General features: G+C 40.5%; 1 protein-coding gene across 4 annotated transcripts in view; it reads left to right on the top strand.

Moving 5' to 3' along the window:
* CTNND2 (catenin delta 2) overlaps window positions 1–23436 on the top strand; it is a gene marked incomplete at both ends in the record, with an annotated part of 995918 nt that overhangs the window by 752656 nt on the left and 219826 nt on the right. For all 4 annotated transcript variants that reach the window (XM_080715500.1, XM_080715499.1, XM_080715502.1 and 1 more), the window contains one exon: window positions 9177–9390. In XM_080715500.1, the coding sequence (XP_080571626.1) occupies window positions 9177–9390 (214 nt within the window). The remainder of the gene's footprint in view (window positions 1–9176; window positions 9391–23436) is intronic.

Genomic DNA, 23436 nt, shown 5'->3' with positions numbered 1-23436 from the left:
CCGCACTTAATTCTGTCTAAAAGACTTGCTGCCCAGGAGCTCTTATCAAAGGGACTGGAGGGCCAAGGATGTGGTAGGCATGAGGGTTGTGGTGTTTGGGGTTCTTTCTTCCTCCTCAGTGACTAAAATCATTGCCAAGTAAAAAAATCATTTGCTGCAGAATAAAGGGCTTTCCCCCTCTTTCCTTGAAGTGATAGGACCAGTCCCAACCTAAAGTTCAAACTGCAGTGCATCTGATCACTGCAGAGATTTCCCTGAGGCACAGTGTATCCTAAACAGAGTTACAGACAGAACCTTTACTAGCACGTATTATAATATCAGTTACTTCTCTTAAATAGAAGATAGTTTAAAAAGTTAAAAATTAGCCAGCAGTGGTGGGGCACACCTATACTCCCAGTACATGGGAGGCTGAGACAGGAGGATCACAGGTTCCAGGTCAGCCTCTACAACCTAGTGAGACCCTCAGTGACCCAGCAAGACCCTGTTGCAAAAATAAAATGTTATGGGATGGGTCATAGGAGGAACTCCAGATGAAAAAGGAAATCCTATAGAGGAGCAAACAAGACAACCTAAATGAGGGGATGGGAGGGGGGAAGAAGGAAGTTCTCTAAAACACGCAATGTACTTAAACATATTAAAGTCAACCACTAACCCAAGCAAGGGCAGGAGGGATGGGGAGGGAATGGGGTGGGAATTGGGTAGGGGTTAAATCGGTGATGTGTACATGTATGTCCACACAAGTATTCTACCCCAATATGATATATGAATATAATGCACCAATAAAAAATTTCTAAAAAAGTAAAATAGGGCTAGAGGTGTATCTCAGAGGTAAACACTTCAGGATTCAATTCCCACTGTCACCAAAAATAAAATAAAATAAAATAAAATAAAATAAAATAAAATAAAATAAAATAAAATCAGAGAATAAAAAAATAAATAAAATGTCCTGGGGTGTAGCTTGGAGGTAGAATGTGCCTGGGTTCAGTCTCAGTACCAAAAAAAATTTAAATATATTAGCTTCTCCTCTCCAGGATCTTTGTGGCTGTTACATGTTCACATAGGACTTCTGTGATGGTTTTCTCAAGTGGAGTATGTGTTGAAGTTTAGAACTGAACAGGTTGACAAAATTACAGGAATCGTGGAGGCTTTTCAACTGGATACTTACATGGAGATTACAAGAAAAATAAAATAGCTACTAGTACTTTTGCACACTTATTTTTCTCTCCATGCAGTCCAGTGTATTGTCTCTTTTGCCCTTTCAACAATTCTCTAAGGTAAGCAGGACCAAAGTGCAGGCTTCAGAGACTAAGAAGCTTTCTGCTAGACACAGATGGGGGTAAAATCCAAACCCTTGCACATGCTACACCAGGGCATAGGAGCAGCATCTCCTGTGGAAATAAAAGGATTTCAGGGCCAAGGCCAGCCTGGGCAGCTTAGTGAGATGCTGTTTCAAAATAAAAAAAAAAAATAAAAAGGACAAGAAGTGGAGGTAGAACAACCCTGGGTTCTACCCTAGGAAGACCTGCATATTCTACACCATTCAGGTTGTCCCTGGCTACATTAGTTGTTACTACTTTCATTTTTAAACTATTTATTAGAAGCTACTTTGTTAACAGAGTAAAAAAAAAAGTAGTTCTATCATCTTATCCAATACTTTCTGTATTTCAGAAAAGTATTTCCTATTTTTCCAAGAGCTAATATTTCTTCAAAATCATGTTTTAAAATGTTTTTGTCAATACAATTATCATAACAAGAAAAATTTGAACACTTAAAATCATACATTAATTAATTATACTTACCTTGGAAAGACATCTAACAAAATATCTTATTGGTGCAGTATTGATGCCATATACTTTAAATTATTTCTTAAATGACTGATACAACCCATATAGTTTATGCTAGAATACGTACACCCCTGATTAATCTCATTAGTCACACACCAGATGGGATTCAGGATGTGTTAGATAGTGTACAATTTACACAGTAAAACCAATTTATGAAGTTTTAATTCTGAATTGTATTCTTTCACTGACAGTTGCTCATTATATCAACATATTATTAAATTAATTTATATATTCATCAGGTTATAAGTCAATTAAGAATATCCTTTAACAAGTTGATATAGTGGGTAGTTCCTTCACAGATAATATTTATTTAGCACTTTGTTAAACAATTCACATTCAAAATTTTATTTGATTCTGAAGCTACCCTAGGAAGTAGGTTCCTATTTTATACATGTTTTATAGACATTTAAATAACATGCTAGTGCCAATATAGGTTTTCAGGGGAGAAGCTAAGATTTTAGAACTCCATCTCCAAAGTCAGTACGCCAATCACTCTAATATGCCCCTTCCTAATACACAATTTAAAAGAAATATAGCAGCCTGGCATGGTGATGCCTGACTGTAATCCCAATATTTGGAAGGCTGAGATAGGAGGACTTCAGGTCCAAAGCCAGTCTGGGCAACTTAATGAGACCCCTTTTCAAAATAAAAAATAAGACGAAATGTAGAGGTAGAACAACCCTGAATTCAAGCCCTAGTACAAAGAAGGAGAAGGAGGAGGAAGGGGAAGAGAAAGAAAAGGAGTAAGAGGAAGGAGAGAAGGAGGAGGAAGAAAAGGACATCTTGATTCACTCATAGAGAAAGTAGATCATTTCACACTACTGGAAAGAGAGAAACAAAAAGAGGACAGAGAGAAAGATTTCTTTCTCAAAATTCTCCAAAATAAATTTCTATTATTAAATGAACACACTCTTTGGCCACTACAAAGTACGCTTCCTTGTTTCAGAGGTAAGTCCATGGACACACATAAGTTCAGATTTTTTTAAAACACTGATTGTTCCACTGACTTACAGTCATTGTAAGGACTGAACTGATGAATTTGGAATTCCCACATTAATGTTGAAAAGTGAAATCCAGTTAGTCTCTATTTCTGGATCCATAAACTTTGTGTCTTCTGGTAGCTTTTATTTTATTTTAAAAAAAAATTTTATTGGTGCACTGTAGTCATACATCTTAATGAAATGTAAGATGGTAGAGGCATACATGCACACATCACTCAATTAGTCCTTACCCAAATCCCACCCTCTCTCCCTCTTATGTTTGACTTAGTGACTTTTAACATTAATAAGAAATATATTACAATGTTATCTTTAAGTTTTCAAACCAACACCATTGAAAAATAATAGTTAATGAGAAATTTAGTAAAATAACTGAATCAAAGTACTTTAAAAGAAAATCATCTTTTTACAAACCAGTTCTCAGACATTGTAACTTGAGCTTTCATAAATACTCGAAGCAAGAAGTATTATTGCACATAGCATCGTGTGTGTGTGTGTGTGTGTGTGTGTGCACGCAATTATGAGATAATATGTCAATTGCTTTGCACACAGTTGTCTTGCACACTATTATTTAAATCTTCTTTGAGTCTCAGGTCCCAGTTTCTTTTAACACTAACCCCAAAACCCTAAGATAAAAAAGGTTTTCCAAATTGAGATAGATTCCGAGGGCCATGAAAATGATACACAGGTCCTTTCCTGTTTTAGGGTTCCCCTCTCCCACCCAGCAGGGCTACTGGAGCCCTTTTCCCTCATCCCCGCCCCAACTCCTAATCCCTCCTTTATTGTAATGCAAGTGGTCAACACATCTTCAAAGAAGTTCTTCATAGTATTTTTCTGAATAAAGACAAGTATCTCCCCAGACAAATTCTGCTGCAAATAGTTAAGGTAACTTTAATCCACTCTTCATCATGACTGCTATTATAGTTTTATAACTATAAAAATGAACACAAAACTGTAATTGGATATGCTGTAAGTTATTCATCATCAACGTTGATATCAGTTTGTTGATAATAGCTAATTTATTGGTGAATATATTTTATTCTCAATAAATGCAGATTATGTTAAGCTTAGTAAATCCACTAATTGGAAGGAACTTATTTTGTAGCAAGAGGTGATGTTGTATTACCTGCATTTCCTGTCTTTACCCATCCATTTGTTTTCTGACACAAAGACTTAGGTATATTATGCTTTACAGTCAAGAGGCAAGAGGAGACCCCACTGCATCCTATGCTTGAGTTATTTTCCAGATATTCTTAGTTCTGGGTCTTAAAATGTGAAACGCTTCTAAATCAGAGATGGCATGGCAGTGATGTGGAAGGTGTTTTCTACCCTGGCACAAATGGAGTGGGTTTCACGGAACCTGTGCACATATACACTCCAGCCATCGTAGTTGACATTCTGTCTATATCAGATTTAAGGACTTTATCTATCTGTAAACAGTGTGACAGAAGCCACCAGCAGACATAGTTTTACCTTGTTTGACTAATTCACTGTTTTGCCCCTGGAGATGAGATCCACCAGGCCCCATCTCTCTCACTTTCTGTGAGCTATTCTCACTGCCTAGATCCCTAAAGCTTACACATAAGCAGAGAAACAAAAAATAGAAGCCATTGACATGGCCACAATTGACTAATATTGACCACTAATCAAAGAATTATTTAACAAACAAATATAAGGCTGCTAATTCATGTTGTATATGAAAAGTTCTTCCTGATCACTTTCCAAATATATCATATTTAGGAAAGAAGCAGATATGGTATTTGTTCAGTTCAGATCTTACTAAATCTATCATTTCTCCATTTATTTCAACATTGATTAATTTATTCAATCATTAGTATTAATGTAAATAAATCCAGCTGGGTGTGGGGACACATGCTTATATTCCCCAGTACTTATACAACTGGGACTGAAACAGAAGTATTGCAGATTTGAAACCAGCCTCAGCAATTTAGCAGGACCCTCAGCAACTTAGCAAAACTCTGTTTCCAAATAAAAATTAAAATAGGACTGCAGGGGTATACCACAGAGGTAGAATGCACCTGGGTTCAATTCCTAGCACCACAGTGCATGCATTCATACATACGAGTTATTCAGTCAGTCTTAAAAGAGAAGGAAACACAAGAAGATACCACTACACCCCTATTAAAATGGCCAGAATCCAAACACTGACCTCACCAAATGCTGGAAAGTATGTGGAGCAACAGGAACTCTCACTGTGCTGGGAAAGCAAAACGGCACAACCGCTTTTGAAGATGATTTGGAAGTTCTTACAAATTGACATTCTATAAAATATTCTAGACAAGGCACAGCCACAGAAACAGGTGGCCAGGTGTCGGGGAATGTAAGGAGAGAAGAATAGGTAGAACACAGGATTTATCGGGAAATTAACGTATTCTGTGTGGAGCCATAATGGTGGATAGATATCATTTTACATTTGTCAAGGCCTGTGGAAAACATAACACTAAGACTGGCCTCGGTTTAGCTTCAACCCTGTTGTAACTTTGGACCAGGGACCCCATGGGCATTGAGGGATAACATGTCAGTGTAGGCTCAGCGTCTGTAACAAATGGACCACTGGGCTGCAGAACGTTGGTAGTGGAGAGGCCGTGTCTCTAAGGAGGCAGCTGGAGAATACTCTGCCCTCTGTTCCATTTTTCTGTGAACCCAAAACTACTCTAAAACATAAAAGTCTATGAAAATTGTTCTTAAAAGAAGGAAGAAGAGGAGGAAATTAACACATGACCACCAAGGACACCATTCCGCCATTCATTTGATACTTCCTCTCTTACTATAATCTTCTAGTGCATTTTATTTTATTATTATATTATGCATAAATAGAACATATCATCCAACATTAGAATGGCTTTGTTTTAACCATATTATACCGAAAATCTTTTAAGATTTGACTTTTAAAGAGCGTGGAGATGAGTAAGAAGGCAAGGTGAGAAGACACACAGAAGTTCTGTGATCATGTGTGAACGAAAACCTGGGCTCAGCCTGCTGGGTGTGGAGCCCTCCTCAGGAGAAAGAGATGGCTTGCCATTTAGTTGAAGAAGAAATAAAGACAACACTTCAAAAAAGAGACTCTCCTGAAAGGTTTTCAAAAAGTTGTGCTATATTCATATTTAAAGTGGGTTTATTTGGAAAATGGTTTCAGAATAGGTACAAGAAGAGCCTAGAAGGGCTGAGGGCAGAAGTTGGGGGAGGCAAGATCCAGAAGAGAAGCCAAGCCAAAGGAGCAGGAGGAGGAAGGTGCCTGGACCCCAGCTGTCCAGGAGGATGAGGACCAAGTGTCCAGGTCAAGGTGGCCCTTTGCACCTGCAGAGGGAGGGGGAGGAGGAGGAGGAATCCAGGACTGGCCTTCCTAAGCCACTCCTATGTTGTTCAGATCTGAACTCTGTGTGATGCTCAGCTCTAGAAAAATAAAAGAGGAGTCTCGCAGCCTCAGACAAAATTCAACTTCAGGGAAGCTGGTGACCCCAAAGAAGAGCAAACAGAAAACATTACTGTCCTATTTGTGTGTCTCTAAATAGATTAAAATAGAACTTTGAGTCTCATTATAAATTTGTGTGTAGAGAATTAGAGTCGTATTAAAAACATTATGATCTCATTATCTTAAGAATTCATATTGTGTTCATTCTTAATGCATTTTCTCTTTCAATGAATTGGGATAATATTTAGTAGCTTAATTTATTAAGTCATTTGAATGAGATATGCCATAAAATAAGAATATTAATTCTGATATTCATTATAGCTAAACTATATGGAAAAGACAGGTAGCTTATTTTTTAACTTACTATGCCATATGATTCTAATATATATTTGGTAATTCACTAAGACTAGATTTGTTATTTCTTTTTAATGACTTCATCATTAACCAAAAATGAATCTCAGAAGATTTTAAAATAAAGTACCCATGTGCAGATATACACACATAGAAAAAGATGACATTCACAGTTTAAACTTTCGTACTAACAGAATATCCCTTCTGAGATGTTATAATAAAGTGGGTGCGGATAGAATCCAGATGTATGTACAAGACACACATCAAGTCGGATTACACATCTACCAATACAAGCCTCATAGTTCTTGGGTTGGTTCCAAGAAAATAAAACTGTAAACTGGGCAGAGTTGTTTCTGGCTTTTTTTCCCCTCATTTTTCATATTACCCAATAATCCCTTGAGCCACCTTCCCCGGGGACACCACCCCATCTGCCAGATGAGTAGATGGCTTAGGAGGTGAAAGCCCAGTTCAGCAGTGCCCCGAACCCCTCTGGCTTACTTTCCCTGCTGATTTTCTCTTAGGAGGCTCACAAAACATTCCTCTCATGTTTTCCAAATTAAAGACTTCTGGGCCCCTGAGTTCTGCATTTCTTCTTTTTCTGCTTTGAAAAGAAATCCTACAGGAATCAATGCAATGTTAATGAATGAGAATAACTCTTGCAGATGTAGTACATCATCAGTGGTCCACCTTGCCTTCATAAGGCACACCTTTACCTTGGAAAGCCATCTGGGAATTCTTGTTGGAGCCCCCTTGGTACATTCTTGGCTGTTCACCAAAGGATTCTCCTTCCAATAAACAGGATTACTATTCCATTTTAAAAAGCACTCTTCAAGTCATTCTGAGAAACACCAATGTAGCAAGTGATGTATGAAGTCAGCCTCCTCCTTCATCCAACACGTATTTAGTGGACATCTACTGTATCCTTGGCCTTGCACTTGGGATAAGGATAAGAATATATTGGTGAATGAAACAAGGGGACTGACCCTCTCAGGACATTCATTTAAATAGAATACAGAAGCCGGGCGTGGTGGGCACGCTTGTAATCCCTGTGCTTGGGAGGCGGAGACAGTAGGATCTCCCAGGTTCGAAGCCAACCGCATTGGCTTAGGAGATCCTGTTTCCAAATAAAAATATAAAAAAATAGGTCTTGGAGTGTAGCCCAGAGGTAGAAGGGCTTCCAGGAACCCCAGTACCATCAAAAAAATAAAAAATTAAAATAATACAGAAGAATTTCTGTCATGGATAAAGTTGTTAAATGAGAATGTTGGTTTGGAGTGTGTGGTTCAGATTATATATATATATTTGGTTGTACGGGGGTTCTTGGAAACCCTTTTTCCTCCGGACTACACTCCCAGACCTATTTTATACTTTTTTTAAATTTAGAAACAGGGTCTCTTAAGCCAGCGCGGCTGGCTTTGAACATACACGATCCTCCTGTCTCTGCCTCTCAAGTGCAGGGATTACAAGTGTGCCCACCATGCCCGGCTCACATGGTAGTTTTAAGCAGTGTGGTTAGAGTCATGTCATAGAGAAGGTGGTACTTGAGCAGTATTGGGAGAGGGGATTTGACTACTTGTTCTGGTACATTTGTGAGATGAACAGTTTTCTGTGATAAAATTAAGTAGAGAAGGTACCAATCCTTCAATCCCTGGGGAAACACTGAAGTTTAAAGAAAGAAAAAGAGAAGAATGTTACTCAGCAAATCCTGTTCTTTTTCCACGGTAAATGCAGAAGTGTTCAGAATACATCTTTGTTAGTGGTGATTCTGTGATATAGTCTATATGTTAATAGCATTTTATTTTGCTTCCAGTTGCAGTTTTAAGATGGGTCCCAACATCAAGGGGAAACATGCATTTTGAAACACATTGCCAAAAGTGTTTTGCATTTGCTTATAAAAGATTAAAATTTCCTTTGAGCAAAAAACCACAAAAACGTAATACATTTTTTGTAGTTGTTGATCAAATACCCAAGTTAAGGGCAACATACCTCAGGTTGGCCTGGCCTGTCTCTCATCATGAGTGACGTCCTTATGCTCCCAGATCTTCTGGGACAAAACCTCCTGTATTGAGTATTCCACTTTCTCACTTAGCTCCTGGCCCCTTTGAAATGTTTACAGTGTTTCTCCATTAAACAGAATAATTTTAATATTTTGTCCATCAATCCCACAGCCCTTTAAGACAGTGGGTAAATTTAATAAGCCAAAGGAATGAGAGCCTTCTACCACCTTTGCACCTCCGTCCGCTTCATGCCATGAGCATATGGCATATTTTTAGAGGGAAATGTCTGAGACGCTCATTCTAAAGTTAGAATTGCCTTTCTAAAATTCTATATCTTGAAAGAAATGCATTTCAATTTTTATTGGAAGGATAGGAAAGCAAGTGCAGGCAATAAAAGCCGAGCAGAACACTTAATTGCCTGCTTTCCCTTCGAGTGTCTTAATTCAATTCAGTGCAATTAATTGTAGTAGACTCTTCTTATGAAAATCATGCTTTGGTTTAGGTGGTAGAACCTTGTCCTCTAAGACAAAAGTCGTGTCCTCTGCTCTTTCAGATAAGGAGACAAGGGGGCATCCAGCTGCTGGTGGATTTGCTGGACCACCGGATGACCGAAGTCCACCGGAGTGCCTGTGGAGCACTAAGAAACCTGGTATATGGGAAGGCCAATGATGATAACAAAATCGCCCTGAAAAACTGCGGTGGGATCCCAGCCCTGGTGAGGCTTCTCCGCAAGACCACTGACCTGGAGATCCGGGAGCTGGTCACAGGTTAGAATCACTGCCAAATTATTGTCTTTCATCTCAAGATAAAGTTCCCGTTATCCAACCCAGTAGCAAATGTGCAAATGGCTTGGGGCCTCTCAGAGTGCTTGTAAAGTAGGGTAATCTTGATTTGTGTTTTCAAACAAGTAAACAAGTGAATAATATAGCATCAAATATAACACACGTTGATTGACTGTATTATTAGAATTAAACAAATGTAGCCCTCAGTAAGTCTACGATTGTATTTCAGTCTTTGTCAGTTGATTTAGGAGTTGAGCATCTTACAGTACTCAAGGGCCATCATTAGAATAACATTAAAAATAACTGATAAAAAGGAGCAGGCATTCGAGTTATTAGTAATAAGGCATATATTCTGGTTTATAGTGTGGTTAAAAAAAGAGAGTGTTATTGTCCTCAGCAGTGAATTTATTGAATAGAGTATTTATGCCTACTCAAAGTCCCAAGGTTATATTACAACACATGAAGGAATTTTTCAAAAGTTATCATGGGAGAAAGCCTTCCCAGGATCACAGGATTGTGGCTTTTATAAAATGGAGATAATTATAGCACCTCATAGAGTCATGAGGGTTCAATGAATGAGAGCTCACGGAGCACTTGACCCGAACATTTCTTAGAATCCGTGTGGACACAGTAAACACTAGCCAGCCATTAGCTGTCATCGCTTATTTTCAAGTGTTCACTATGGCTTATGGGAGTGTGGATGGCATGGGTGGCCCAATGTGGGATTCTGCATTGCTCTAATGTTCTTCCTGATAATATTCACTACTGAGGATGTTGGGTTTCTGTTCATCAAAGTATCCTTATAAGCAAGTGTTTGGTAAGAAGATTATACCTGGGCTTGAAAGAAATCCTTTAACCGTCTATGATCTCACTGACTTTCTGTCTTAACTTTAAAATTTCCTTGTATCTATGCTGATGAAGTATATGAAATTTGTTTATTTAAGAAAATGCCACTCAGGCCAGAGATTCACCAGTATGTATTCAGTCTGGGGTGAACACTCCCAGCTTTAGTCTATTTTTCTACATCTTCATCTTTTAAGACAATTGTCACATCTCTTTCTTACTTTTAGCTTTCTGTAATTAGAAAATTGTCCTTGTGGAAAAAAATTGTTAAGGAATACAGTGTAATTAAAGTATTGTTTCACCCTGAACTAACATAACACATATCAAATCAAATAATCACACCCAGGATTTTTTTTTTCGTACTGGGCATGGAACCCAGGGGCATTCTACCTCTGAGTTTTACCCCAAGCCCTATTTTTTATTGAGGCTGTCCTTGAACTATGATCCTCCTGTCTCAGCCTCCCAAATGCTGGGATTACAAGCATGAGCCACCACACCCGGTAAGGAGAGTTTTGAAGTGAGTTATGTAACTAAGAATGTTCCCTGCTCCAGTGGTCATGAACACCTGCCTTTCTTTATTTTATTTTTTACTATTTGTTTATTTGTTTGTTTGTTTGTTTGTTTATTGTGGTACTGGAATGCAGGGGCATTCTATCTCCAAGCTACACCCCCAGTCCTATTTTTTATTCACTAAGTAACTGAGTTTGGCTGCAAACCCTGACCCTCCTGTCTCAAACTCCCAAATATTGGGATTACAAGAGTGCACCACCACACCCAGCTATTCTTTATATGGGTTGTGTTTAAGTGGAAAATGCCTGAGAAAGATTAAGAAGCCGTGCATTGTGGTAGCTATAAAGGAATAGAGTGGAGCTACGCACTGCCTTCAGAACTGGCTCTGACAGAGCCTGGCAGTCACCCATTCTACACATGGGCTACCTCAAACCTTTCTCTGTGAGCCTCATTTGGAAACATTAAAGACATACAAACCTCAAAGGCAAAGAAATATTTTTAAAATGTCAAGAAGTTTCCTTTTCTGTTGGAACTTGAGCTGCTGAAAGCATGCTAGTACGTGATAGAGAGAAGAAACTTCACCTCTTAGCTTGCTTCTTCCAGAAAAACAAGTTTACCCCCATAGTTGTGTCTTGACCCATAGTTTTTTCAACAGCAACATCAATGGTGATGGGATCTAACGCTGCCTCCACCTCCCCCCCTAGAAGAAATGCTGTCTTTTCTAGTGATAGCCAAATCCATGAACAGTCACTATGGTTGCTACCTCACAGGTGTTCTCTTGCAAATGATATATTTGTTCTTCTTTATGGCTGAGTAGAATCCCATTATGTTTAATATATGCCACATTTTTGTTATCCTTTCATCTGTTGATGGACACTTGGGTTGGTTCCGTAATTTGACCAATGTGAACCGTGCTGCTATAAATATGGATATGTGTATATTACTGTAGTGTCCGACTGCAATTATTTTGGAAATATGCCAATGAGTGCTATAGCTGGAGCATATGGTGACTCCATTCCTATTCTTTTGAGGAACCTCCATACTGATCTCCATAGCAGTTGTACTAATTTAGTATCCCACCAACAGTGTATAAGAGTTCCTATTTCCGTACAGTCTCACCAGCACTTATTGTTTTTTTTTTTTTTGTATTCTTGATGATTGCTGCTCTGACTGGTGTTAGATTTTGTTTTGTTTTGTTTTTGTTTTTTGAGTTTTATTTTTTTCAGTGCTGGGGATTGAACCCAGGGGCATGCTACATCTGAGCTATACCCCCAGCCCTATTTTTTTTTTATATTTTATACAAGGTCTCACTGAGTTTCAAAGGGCCTCACTAAGTAGCTGAGGCTGTCCACCAACCATAATTTTCCTGTCTCAGCCTCCCAAATGCTGAGATTACAAGCATGAGCCACCACACTCAGCTCCCTGGTGTCAGTTTTGATTTGCAGTTTCATGATTGCTGATAGTGTTGAACTTTTAAAAATATATTTATTAACCATTTATATTTCTTCTTTTGAAAAGTGTTTATTGCACTTTTTAATTGTTTTTCTTCTTTTAAAAAGTGTTGATTACAGTGATGCACATGTATAATACCAGTACTTGGGAGACTGAGAGAAGAATTGCAAGAATTCCTGGTCAGCCTTAGCAACTTAGTGAGGCCCCCAGAAACCTTAATGAGAACCCGTTTTAAAATAAGAAATTTTAAACAGGGTGGTGGGTGTAGCTTGGATATAGAATTCCCCTAGATTCAATCTCTAGTACCCTACGTGCATGCGTACACACACACACACACACACACACACACACACACACACACACAGCCTATTTAGAAACAAAAAGGACTTCAGATAAATGAGGAGACCAGTAGGATAGTCAAAGAGGACTGGAGAAGAGATGTGGGAAGGGAAATAAGGGAGAACTGATGAAGGAAACAGTTCAAATAATGCTGTATCTCCATACACAAAGGAATCACTACCAATCTCTAACATTTGAAGGGAAACACACCAAGTGCTGTGTGCAGGTATGCTTTATGACTTTGTTTTTTATTGATGTATTTATTTTTTATTTTTATGTGGATCATATCGAAAATGGCATACATTCAGACTGCACTTGGTGCCCTCTCTCCCCTCCCATTTCCTCTTCCCCCTCCCAACAATGAGTGCCCAGGTTGACCATGCCACATTCATACTTTTACACATATTCTAATGTAGCACCTCATTAATCAACCTCAGCCTTCTTCCTCCCCTCCCCTTCCATTCTAGTTTTGCTGAGGTTTCCCTCCATTATCTAGGGTCCCTCTGGTATTCCTAATAGCCCCTAGTTTGGGCATATTAGAGAAAACATATGTCTCTTCTCTTTCTGTGCTTGGCTGATCTCACTTAACATAATGTTCTCCAGGTCTTACAGAATTCGGATGTGCCCATGAAAGAGAGAGAGAGAGAGAGAGAGAGAGAGAGAGAGAGTGTGTGTGTGTGTGTGTGTGTGTGTGTGTGTGTGTGTGTTCTCCCCCTTTCCAGAAGCAGTGTCTTATTGAGCTCAGCTGAAAATTTCAGGCAGGAATCTGTTTCTCAAAGACCAACATGTTGTCCAAACAGTCAGACCAGCAGAAGTCCTTGGATGTGGCATCACATGGCCATCACGGATGCTGTGTGCGAACGGCAAGTACCTGGGCCAGGCCGCCTCCTAGAGGAGGAGATGTCAAGAGCGCCTGCATCTCTGAGCACTCTGCAGTGCAGAGGGAGCTGCTGCTGTGAGCCCATCTGTACACACAGAGCACTAAATGTCCGCAGCGGCAGAGCCTGAGGATGCCTTGAAGCCCACAGGCCCCCGCTGGCTTCTGTTTAGAAATCTCATCAGTGATGCAAAACTAGCCAGAGCCGACCCCACTGCCTGAAGCCAAGAGGAGGAGGCAGCAGCATGAAGCCACCTCACGGGGCAAGAGAGCCACGTTCATCTTCAGCGCAGCCCGTGGTCAGCTGCCAAGTGAGCGCCGAAGCTTGGATCCTTGTAGCTGCAGCAGAGCACTGGGGAGCCAGGGTTTTAGAACTGCTAACGTAGTTAAGCTGGAGGGCATCCCATCCTCCATCTCTCTTCTTTTTAAATTTCCTACCATTCTTCCTCCTCTGAGATTCTGATTTCTACCCAGGTCTGATGGGCCCTTTAGAGTGAGTCCAGGCGCTTTATTTATCTCACTATCATTCATTTCTCAAATACACTTGAATTTCTATATGGGTCCAGTGCTATGCTGGGCCACATGGATGCACAGGCCAGTACCCAGAGCTGTGGTCTGGTCCTGCTCTGACCTGTGCGTTACTGACTAATAAATATTTAAAGAGACATCCCCGACAAACACATCTGCGTTTTATAAACTTACTGGATGAACCAAGACATTGATGTCTCCACAAAAATACAAAAATGGTTCCTTCCCATCTTTTGACCCCAGTGGCTGCCAACACCCTTTTCAGAATTGGGTTTGATATCCACACAGGAATCAAATAAAGCAGCAATTTAAGCATAACTGCTATGTCTGTTAATTTCATTGTAATCCTCCAATGGACCAAAAATTATTTTTTTTTATGGTACTTGGGTTCCTGAAAACCCTTCTACCTCCAGACTACACTCCCAGACTTATTTTATACTTTTTTATTTTTGGAAACAGGGCCCCTTAAGCCAGTGCGGCTGGCTTTGAACCTGCGGGATCCTCCTGTCTCCGCCTCCCAAGTGCTGGGATTACAAGCATGCGCCACCACACCCGGCTAGGACCAAATTTTTAAAAATTATAGGAGGAGGCAGAGCAAGGTCCTCTTTTGAGTTACTTCCTAAATTTTTTTAAACTAGGATATGTTTTCAACAGAGTTTTAAAAAGAATAGTTTTAGCTGGAAGTGGTGTTGCATAACTGTAATTCCAGTATTTGGGAGGCTGAGGACAGGAGGACCACAGGTTCAAAACCAGCCTCAGCAACTTAGTGAGACTGTCAGCAACCTAGTGAGACCCTGTTTCAAAAATAAAAGGGCTAGGGGTACAGGTCAGAGGTAGAATGCCTATGGGCTCAATCCCCAATACCACACACACACACACACACACACACACACACACACATACAAAACAAGTATCATTTCTTAAACAAAGCATATTTTATTTTTTAAATTTTTTATTGGTGCATGATAGTGTCACACCTTAACGTCGTTCGTAGTGAGAGTGACATATGTGCACGCTGTACTTGGTGAACTTTCCTACAGCTTCCAGTGTTCAGATGAGATGTTGCTATCTATCTGGAAGGACTTAAGGCACCAAGAAAGAACACCAACTTAAGGCACCAAGAAAGAACACCAAATTATAAATAATAGAAAACTAAGTGAAAGAAATGAACTTACAAATCTTTAAAATATTTGTTGAATATCGCTTGGCAAACTGCTGGAACAATAATAAAGTGATAAAACCAAGGTATTTACGTGCATTTACATTCAACCCATAAACACACACGCTAGGGGGAAAAAAAAAAGCTCCTTACTTTCCGAGTGTGCCTATTCACAGCAGAATCTATTTTTCCACTGCCTTTTAGGCCTTGAAATAAATAATTTCCTTCCTATGCAATAATTACTGCGAGATGATGCTCAGAATTTTATTTAGATCCAGTTGAAGCTATTCCGTGCTCGCCATTACTTGAAATGCTCCTAAGCAAATAAGCTTTGATTAGAAATGCCGCACGTCCTTTGGGCTTGACTAATATAATATTTCTCTCTCTAAATAAGGAGATAATCGACCTAAATTTTGAAATGCCCAACTAAAGACTTCAGAATGCTTTACAAATCATAATAAAACCGTCTTTATTAAACCATAAAGCTTGATAAATCCATTTTATTTCAGTTGAAAGCAAGTGTCCTTGAGAGTTTTTCTTCGCCAAGAGTGGGGAATGCTCTCCATCTTCTGCCTTGTGTGCCCAAGTGGCCTTTGCTGCGAGTCATAGCAGCACCACCTGGACCTCATGCATGTTTTAGCCAGCATCACTTCCCTCCTCTCCCCACAGACCTCCATCACTGGGGCCATTTGGACATAGGATCTAAACCTGTCACACAGCAGGCCTGGATTGGAACCTGTCTTCTGGCTCTGATACCTGCTTCTCTATTCTTTCCCTCCAAGTTTCTAAAAAGGGGCGCTCAGGAGATGAAATTCAGAAAACACCAGTGTACGCGCATTGCTTTGCCATGTCCAGAGGGCTTGACAAGGACTCAGAGAAGGAAAGGAAGCATTCAGAGGTTGCTCTGGGCCTGAGCTAAACAGAACTTTATGGTGAAAGGGTGTTGCAGTTCATAGCAGCCGAGAGAGAGAGAGAGAGAGAGAGAGAGAGAGAGAGAGAGAGAGGAGAGGTGGGGGGGGAGAGGGAGAGGGAGAGGGAGAGGTTGAAGGAAGGAAAGAGGGAAGGCAGGAGGGAGAGAGGGACTGGGGAGAACATAGACCTTTCTTTGAGGGCACAGCACCAGTAACCTCCTTCCTCCCCCTGGGTCTCACACCCTAGTTCTAGTCGTCCATTCAGCACCCAGTGGATTGAGCCCTGATGAGAACAGAGTCCTTATGATCCAGTCACTTTTCATGAGCCACCCCTGAACCTTGCCACACTGGGGCCCGAGCTTCCAAGATAAGACCCTGTGGGACCATCCAGATCCAGACCACAGCGGGCAGTCCTGAAGCATGACACTTGATTAATATGTTCAAGACATGAGTTTTTGGATAGAAAACTGTCTTCTCAAGAAACAATCTCCATAATTTAGTTTTTTTTTATATTCTAAAATATTCTGATATTTGATGAGACATCTGGCATATGCCTTTAAAAACCATTGATATTGAACACTTTTAAAGAGTCGTTGCCGGGCATGGTGGCACACGCTTGTAATCCCCGCACTTGGGAGGCAGAGACAGGAGGATTGCGCAGGTTCGAGGCCAGCTGCGCTGGCTTAGGAGACCCTTTTTCCAAAAATAAAAAATAGGTCTGGGAGTGTAGCCTGGAGATAGACGGGCTTCCAGGAACCCCAGTACCACCAAAAAAATAAAAAAAAAAATAAATAAATAAAATTAAATAAAATAAAGAGTCGTCTTCTTTAATTCTGGATTATTGTCCTTTAAAAAAAAAGATTATTTCCCATTACTGGGAGGCTAAGACAGCAGGATCAAGGCCAGTCTCAGCAACTTAGAAAGAATCTCTGCAACTTAGGAAAAAACTTGTTTCAAAATGAAAAATAGAAGGTGAGGTATAGCTTGGAGGTAGAATGCCCCTGGGTTCAGTTCCAAGAAAGAAAGGAAGGACAGAAGGAAGGAAGGAAGGAAGGAAGGAAGGAAGGAAGGAAGGAAGGAAGGTCGGTCCCATGCCTGTCTTTTCCTAGTCCTCTCCTTCTTTTTCTGGAATTAGTAAGATTTTGAATGTTTTAGCTTTTGAATGTCTTATATATTTTCTCTTAAATTTGCTTACATAATTTAGAGCATTTTGCCTTTTTATTATATAATTTCTGAATGACTTCTCCAATATTTAACATTTATTTTCCCCAATTTATCTCTAAGACCATTTTCTCTTTTTCTTCCTTCCTCTTCTTCTTCCTTCCTTTCTTTCTTCCTTCCTTATTTTATTGGGGACCAGGGGATATAATTATTTTTTAATTCTAAAAATATACCCTCCTTTTGATTTTTGCAATGGACTCTATGTTTATTTTATGATATAAGTTATTCATTAATTTCTCTAAAGATATTGTTTAGAACTAAAATTTGCTTTCTTTTTCTGTATTATGAATTAGCTCACTTTTCTACAGTGTCAATATCTCTATTTTTATGGAGGTTTTTCATGGATTTTACAGACATGCTTCAAACATATGGTGATCTTAGTAGTTCACCAAGACAGGAAGAGTATGGGGTTTGTCTGAGCTCTGTGCACACTAGTGAAAGTGGTTCACCGTGGAGTGAGTATCTGCTTAGGGGTGGACAGGAAGGACTGAGCTGTGGAGAAGAAAGCCCCTTCAATGTCTTGATTAGAAGGAGTTTTTTCCAAGGCTTGAGTATCTATGGTCGCTTCTTAGTTCTCCCCAGTGCAATAGATTTCTTTGAAGATTCTTCTGAGATACTAGTTTTATTTGCCTGGTCTAGAATGGAAACCAGCACATTTCTGATACTGAGTGTTTTTGCTCATTTTTTTTTTTTTTGGTGGTACTGGGGTTGAACCCAGGGTCTTTTCTACCTCTGGGCTATACTCCCAGACCTATTTTATATTTTATTTGGAAACAGGGTCTCACTTAGTTGCTGAGAGCTTCACTAAGTAGCTGAGGCTGGCTTTGAACCTGTGTGATCCTCCTGTCTCAGCCTCCCAAGCACGGGGATTACAAGCATGCACCACCATGCCCGGCTGTGTTTTTGCTCTTAAATGGAAGTAGAAAGGGAGAGGGTACGCAACTGTTTCTTTCCAAACCCTTTGGAGCCCCCTTCTCATTCCTATACCTCCTGAGTCCATGTGCCTGTGTTCTCTGAGTATGACTCTCCCAGGGCTCCTTGGGTCCGTCTGCAACCTCAGTGGGATGGGGCCCTTCTGTTTGCTCTGGGTGGGACTGGCTTCCGCATTGCCCCACAACTCAGCTCTCCCCACCTGTTTCATCTTGCAGAACTATGATGACATTTCTCATCTGCTGAATGGCTTCCTCCCTTTCTCTTCCTTTCTCTCCCATCATATCCCTAGCAAATAGCATCTTCTGTTCTGCATGAGTTTCAAACAGTTTGACATAGAAAACAAAGCATAAATAATACTCAATATTATCTCTCTTGCTAATGGGAACCAGGCTGGAAGCATAACTTTAGGCCTGTGAGCCAAAGGAGCTTGATGATTCCAGAGAAGTCTGGGTATAATATTAATTAAATACTCACACAGAAGGGGTCCTTGGACCAGAAGGAAAACGTTTCCTACCAACATCACCCAGACTGTTTTCTTTTTACCCAACTTTCTGCGGCCATTCAGAGGCCTGACTGCCTTCCCCAAAAGCAGAATATAGTTTGTTACAATTTTCTTTTTTCCTTCTCTATGGGACTTTTTGGGGATCGGCTAGAATTCCTTGTATACAGTTTATATATTACACCAAGAGTCGTTGAAATGGGTCAGAAGAACAATTTTTTTATATCATACTCAGGGTAACTATTTTCCCAGGATTTAAAATAAAATCCCATGTGTGGGGCGGGCGTGCTGGGGGTAAACCCAAGTTCATTCTCACTTCAAACCACAACCCCACCCCTATTGTATTTTTTATTTGGAAACAGAGTCTTGCTAAGTTGCTGAGAGCCGTGGTAAGTCGCTGAGGCTACCTTTGAACCTACGCTCCTCGTCTCTCAGGCTTCCGAGTACTGTATCACTATATCCTACTCCCAATTTGATTTCTTATCCCCAATAATATTCAGCCGTGTTGTGTAACAGCATATTAACAGTTCTGTGGTAGGAGATATTATTTAATCTTACCCATCATAAAAAAAGAAAGGACTGGAGGTGTTCCAATAATGAAATGCCAGCAATGTAGAGAAGCCCCAGAAGGTTAATATAACCCTACCAATATCAAATTCTCAAGGAGAAATTAAAAATCAAAGTTTAAATCCCCTTTCATGTTGAAGTCCAAAAACATTAAAGTTCAAAGGAATGAAAGTTGAAAAATCGATATCTCTCACCATTGTGTGTTCAAGTTCAAAGTCGACAATTCTTAAGTTAACTAAATGTAAAAAACATCCTCCCTAACTTGTATTTTTTTATCTGACATAGTCTCAGTCAGTAGGGTTTTCCTGCCCCTGTGGTACCAAGTCCTTAGGCAGGTGAGACCTGGGTTACCTCAATCAGGAACTGGCTACATACATGTATGACCAGAGGAGATGTACTATTTTATTCCAACTCTGACTCCTCACATTGTCTGAGAGTGTGAGCAATGCCTCCTGCCCATCACATTTGGAATAAAAGACATTGCAAGTCCTAAGAGAAGCATGTTCCTAAAAGCCAGTCCTGCCTACCGCTGTAGCAGTGACTCAGTGGAGTCTGTAGGATTCCCTTTTGCTGGTAACAAATTACCGCAAAGGTAACTGCTTAATGCAGTGCAAATGCATAGCCTTGGTGTTCTGGAGGTTAGAAGGCTCACACAGGATTCTCTGGGCTAAAATCAAGGTATCATTATGGGCTATATTCCTTTTGGAGTGTTAGCTCTCTGTAACTATGACCAAATTCCTGAGATAAACAACTTATAAGGGGGAAGTTTATTTAGGCTCATGGTTTCAGAACTTACAATTGATGGATGAATGGTCTATTGCTTTTAAGCTTGTGGCAAAGTAAACCTTATGGTAGACAAATGAATGGCAGAAGAAAAGAGTTCATGTCAGGAGGACCAGAAAGAAAAAGGAGAGAGAGGAAGGGGCAGAGGTCCCAATGTTCTCTTCAAGGTCACACCCCAGTGACCTTCCAAAAGACTGGACCTTCTTCTAAAAGGTCTGCTACCTCCCAGCAGCACTAAAGACTAGTCATCAAGCCTTTAACACATGAGCCTTTAGGGGAAATTTGAGGCCCAAAATATATCCAGGAGGCTACTGGGGGCAGTTCAGTTCCTTGGCTTCCCCAGCTTCTAAATGTGGCCCACATCCCTTGACTTGTGGCCCCCTTATGGCATCTTCAAACCCCCAGCAGCACTGTACCTCTGGTGATCAATTGGAGTCATATTTTTCTCTGAACACTGCCAGGATGATTCTCTGCTTTTTAAGACCTATCAAGAGACTGGGCCACCTGCTTACTCCAGAATAATCTCCAGTCTCAGAGTCTCTAACATAATCCCACCTACTAAGTCCCTTCCATCATGAAAGGGACCACAGTCTCAGGCTCCAAGGAGCAGAGCACGGACACGCTGGAAGGCCCATCCTGATGCCGCGCAGGTTATCTGCAGGAAGATGGGGAAGTGAGCGTTTCTTAGAATTGGTCAGTCAAGTGTGGAAGTGCCTGGCTTCAAGAGTCCAAAACCCAAGAATTTAAACTGAATTAAGAGAACAATGCCCAGCGATGGTTTACTTGGGTGTCTGGCATTTGCCATTCAAAGGGAGATTCACTGAATCATATCATCTTTTCTTTTGAGATGCAGAATGGTAGACATCACTGCCGTCTTGCACCAGTTGGAAACTAGTGACCCTCCCTCTCCACTCTGTCACCAAATACGTATGACATGGGTTGATCAGAAAGGCAGAGACACTGTAAATGACATGGAAAATGGATTGATTGTCAAGATTAGAGCTGATGCTGCAGAGGAAGCTGGTGAAGAGGTTCTGGAAGGCTTTGCCCATCACTGTTCTTGTCTGCCTTCACATCTGTTTTTGCCTGGATTACTCCTTTTATTCCCTAAGGTCAGATGCAGTGGGCTTGCTCAAGGTCACAGCTGGTCTGTGGAACAATCGTAGTCCTCTGTTTTTAAAGCCAGTCTGCTTTATACCAATGATTTCCCAATTTCCTCAATTATAAGGTATCTTTGAGATGAGAAAGAGAGAGAGAAGGAGAGAGAGAGAGAGAGAGAGAGAGAGAGAGAGAGAGGAAGACTGAGACTGATTTGGGGATGCCATATCTCTATGGTAATCATGTGCATATGGCCCCACTTAAAAAGACCCTCTGGTAGTCCTGGGATAACGCATGTTTGAGAAATACCACTCTCTACTCTCATTACCGCTGTCAGACTGGTTAACACTTAGGAGATACAGATATGTTTTGAGAGATGACTAAACAATCTGTTGCTAATACTAACTAAATTATCTAATGAAAGTGTTTAAAAAAACTTATCACTGTGATATTAGAATGAATTGAAGATTACCTTATATTCCAAACTGCTGAAGTGAATAAGGACAATATGGAAAACTTCTAATGACTGTAACAGAAATTGCTTATCAGCCTCTGACTTGCAGCCAGCAGCAAGCCAATTGTCCTTGGTGGTAATTTTATCTGGAGTAAGGCTAGCAATTATTATTATACTCTACATCCCCACAAAACTTCCTGGCAACTCACCAATATCCTCGGTACATCCGGCAGAGTGTGTTGTGTGACCATCATCCACTCTACATACCGCCATGGTAAAATTCTCGATGTTCCTGAACCAGGTGAGGTTGCCTTCAGTATTCATCTCTGTGACCATTAGTGTTGGTGACATGATCCATACCTGCTCTTATACACTCTTATGTTTCAGAGTATGCCAAAATTTTATAAATGTTCAAACGTGAGTACTGGAAGGGACTTTCAACATTTTGTTAATGTGCCAAGATTGAAATGTACAGTGTGTTTTGCTCGTTAGATCTGACAATGCATAACTGATTTGTGCCTCTACTTTGCAACTCACGAGTTACAAGTTAATTAGAAACATTTTTCCCTAATTATATTTGAGAGTTTGCTCTATTTGCTCTACAATTATCACAGAAATTACATTAACTAGTGTTAACGAACACAGCATAGAATATCCACTGGAGGAGAGGAGCAATTACAGGATGTCTATCTCCCTTGCCCAACACCTGGTTTCCTCTCCAACAGATGTTTTTTATTTGTTATTCCCAGTAAAGCATTCAGAATAAACTTTCTTCTTAGTTGTGGCTGATAGGGTGTAGATAGCCATGCAGAGGAGAAGCTTTAGTTTTGCACATCTTAAACTACTATCGCTCAGTGACTCACTCTCCCAGTGGGCTGCTGTGGTCACCAATGGTGTATTTGATCTCATGGCAAATACACATGCCCTGAACCACATGCCTTCTGGCCCACCTAGCATTCTTATAGCTATAATCTAAAAGATTGACCACATAACTTAGAGGAAAAGAGGTTTATTTTCTGATGGTTTTGACCTCGGTGCACATGCTGGGACCATGGACTTCAGAACATGGCAGCAGGAAGTAGAGAAGGAAGAGCATATGGCTGTGCTCCTCACATCTTGGTGGCTGGAAGCAAGAGCAAGTGAACAGGATGAAGAGGAAGCACATGTAATCTCAAGGCCGCACCCCTGGCATGCAGCCCTTCTAGCCACACACCCTACCGGGTTGGGTCACCACCCAGATTCAAACCATTACAATAGAGTATCCACTTCCGGGATTACAACTTTCATGACTCAGTTACATCAGCTCCAAACATTAATAAATGGGTTCTTTAGAGAACATTTTATATCTACTCTAACATCTTCCCAAGGGAATTCTCAGAATTCCCTGTATGCAGTCATTTCTTACAAGAGGTACCAATGTCCTAAGACATCTGGAATGGTTTGGATTTAGGATGTCCTCCTAACCCTCATGGAAACAATATAGCAATGTTGGAAATGACATGTGGCTTGGTTGTAAAGGAGGGGTTTCTGGGAGGTATGGATGACATAAGGTCTTTCCCCACTGCTCGCTCTGCCTCTGGCCTCTACAGTGTGAGAGCAGACTTTTGTGAACTTGCTTTATCCACTTCCCACTGGCATGCCCTGAGCTTCAGACCCTAGCCTGCCTTGGACTGAACCCAGAATCTCCAAAACACCGTGAGCAAATAAACCTCCCTTCCTTTAAGTTGTGTGGTCAGTTGTTTTGGCTTATATCAGTAAAAATGTTGACAGAAACAACACCTGTAACCCTTGGGAAATATAGGAATTGTGCTTGGTTGTTGGTCTTCCTTTTCGTCTTTCTTTCCCATCCTCTCAGTA

This window comes from Muscardinus avellanarius (assembly GCF_963383645.1).
Source record: "Muscardinus avellanarius genome assembly, chromosome: 1".
Lineage (NCBI taxonomy): Eukaryota > Metazoa > Chordata > Mammalia > Rodentia > Gliridae > Muscardinus > Muscardinus avellanarius.
The sequence above is the reverse complement of the archived record's forward strand: the minus strand, read 5'-3'. Positions and strand labels throughout refer to the sequence as shown.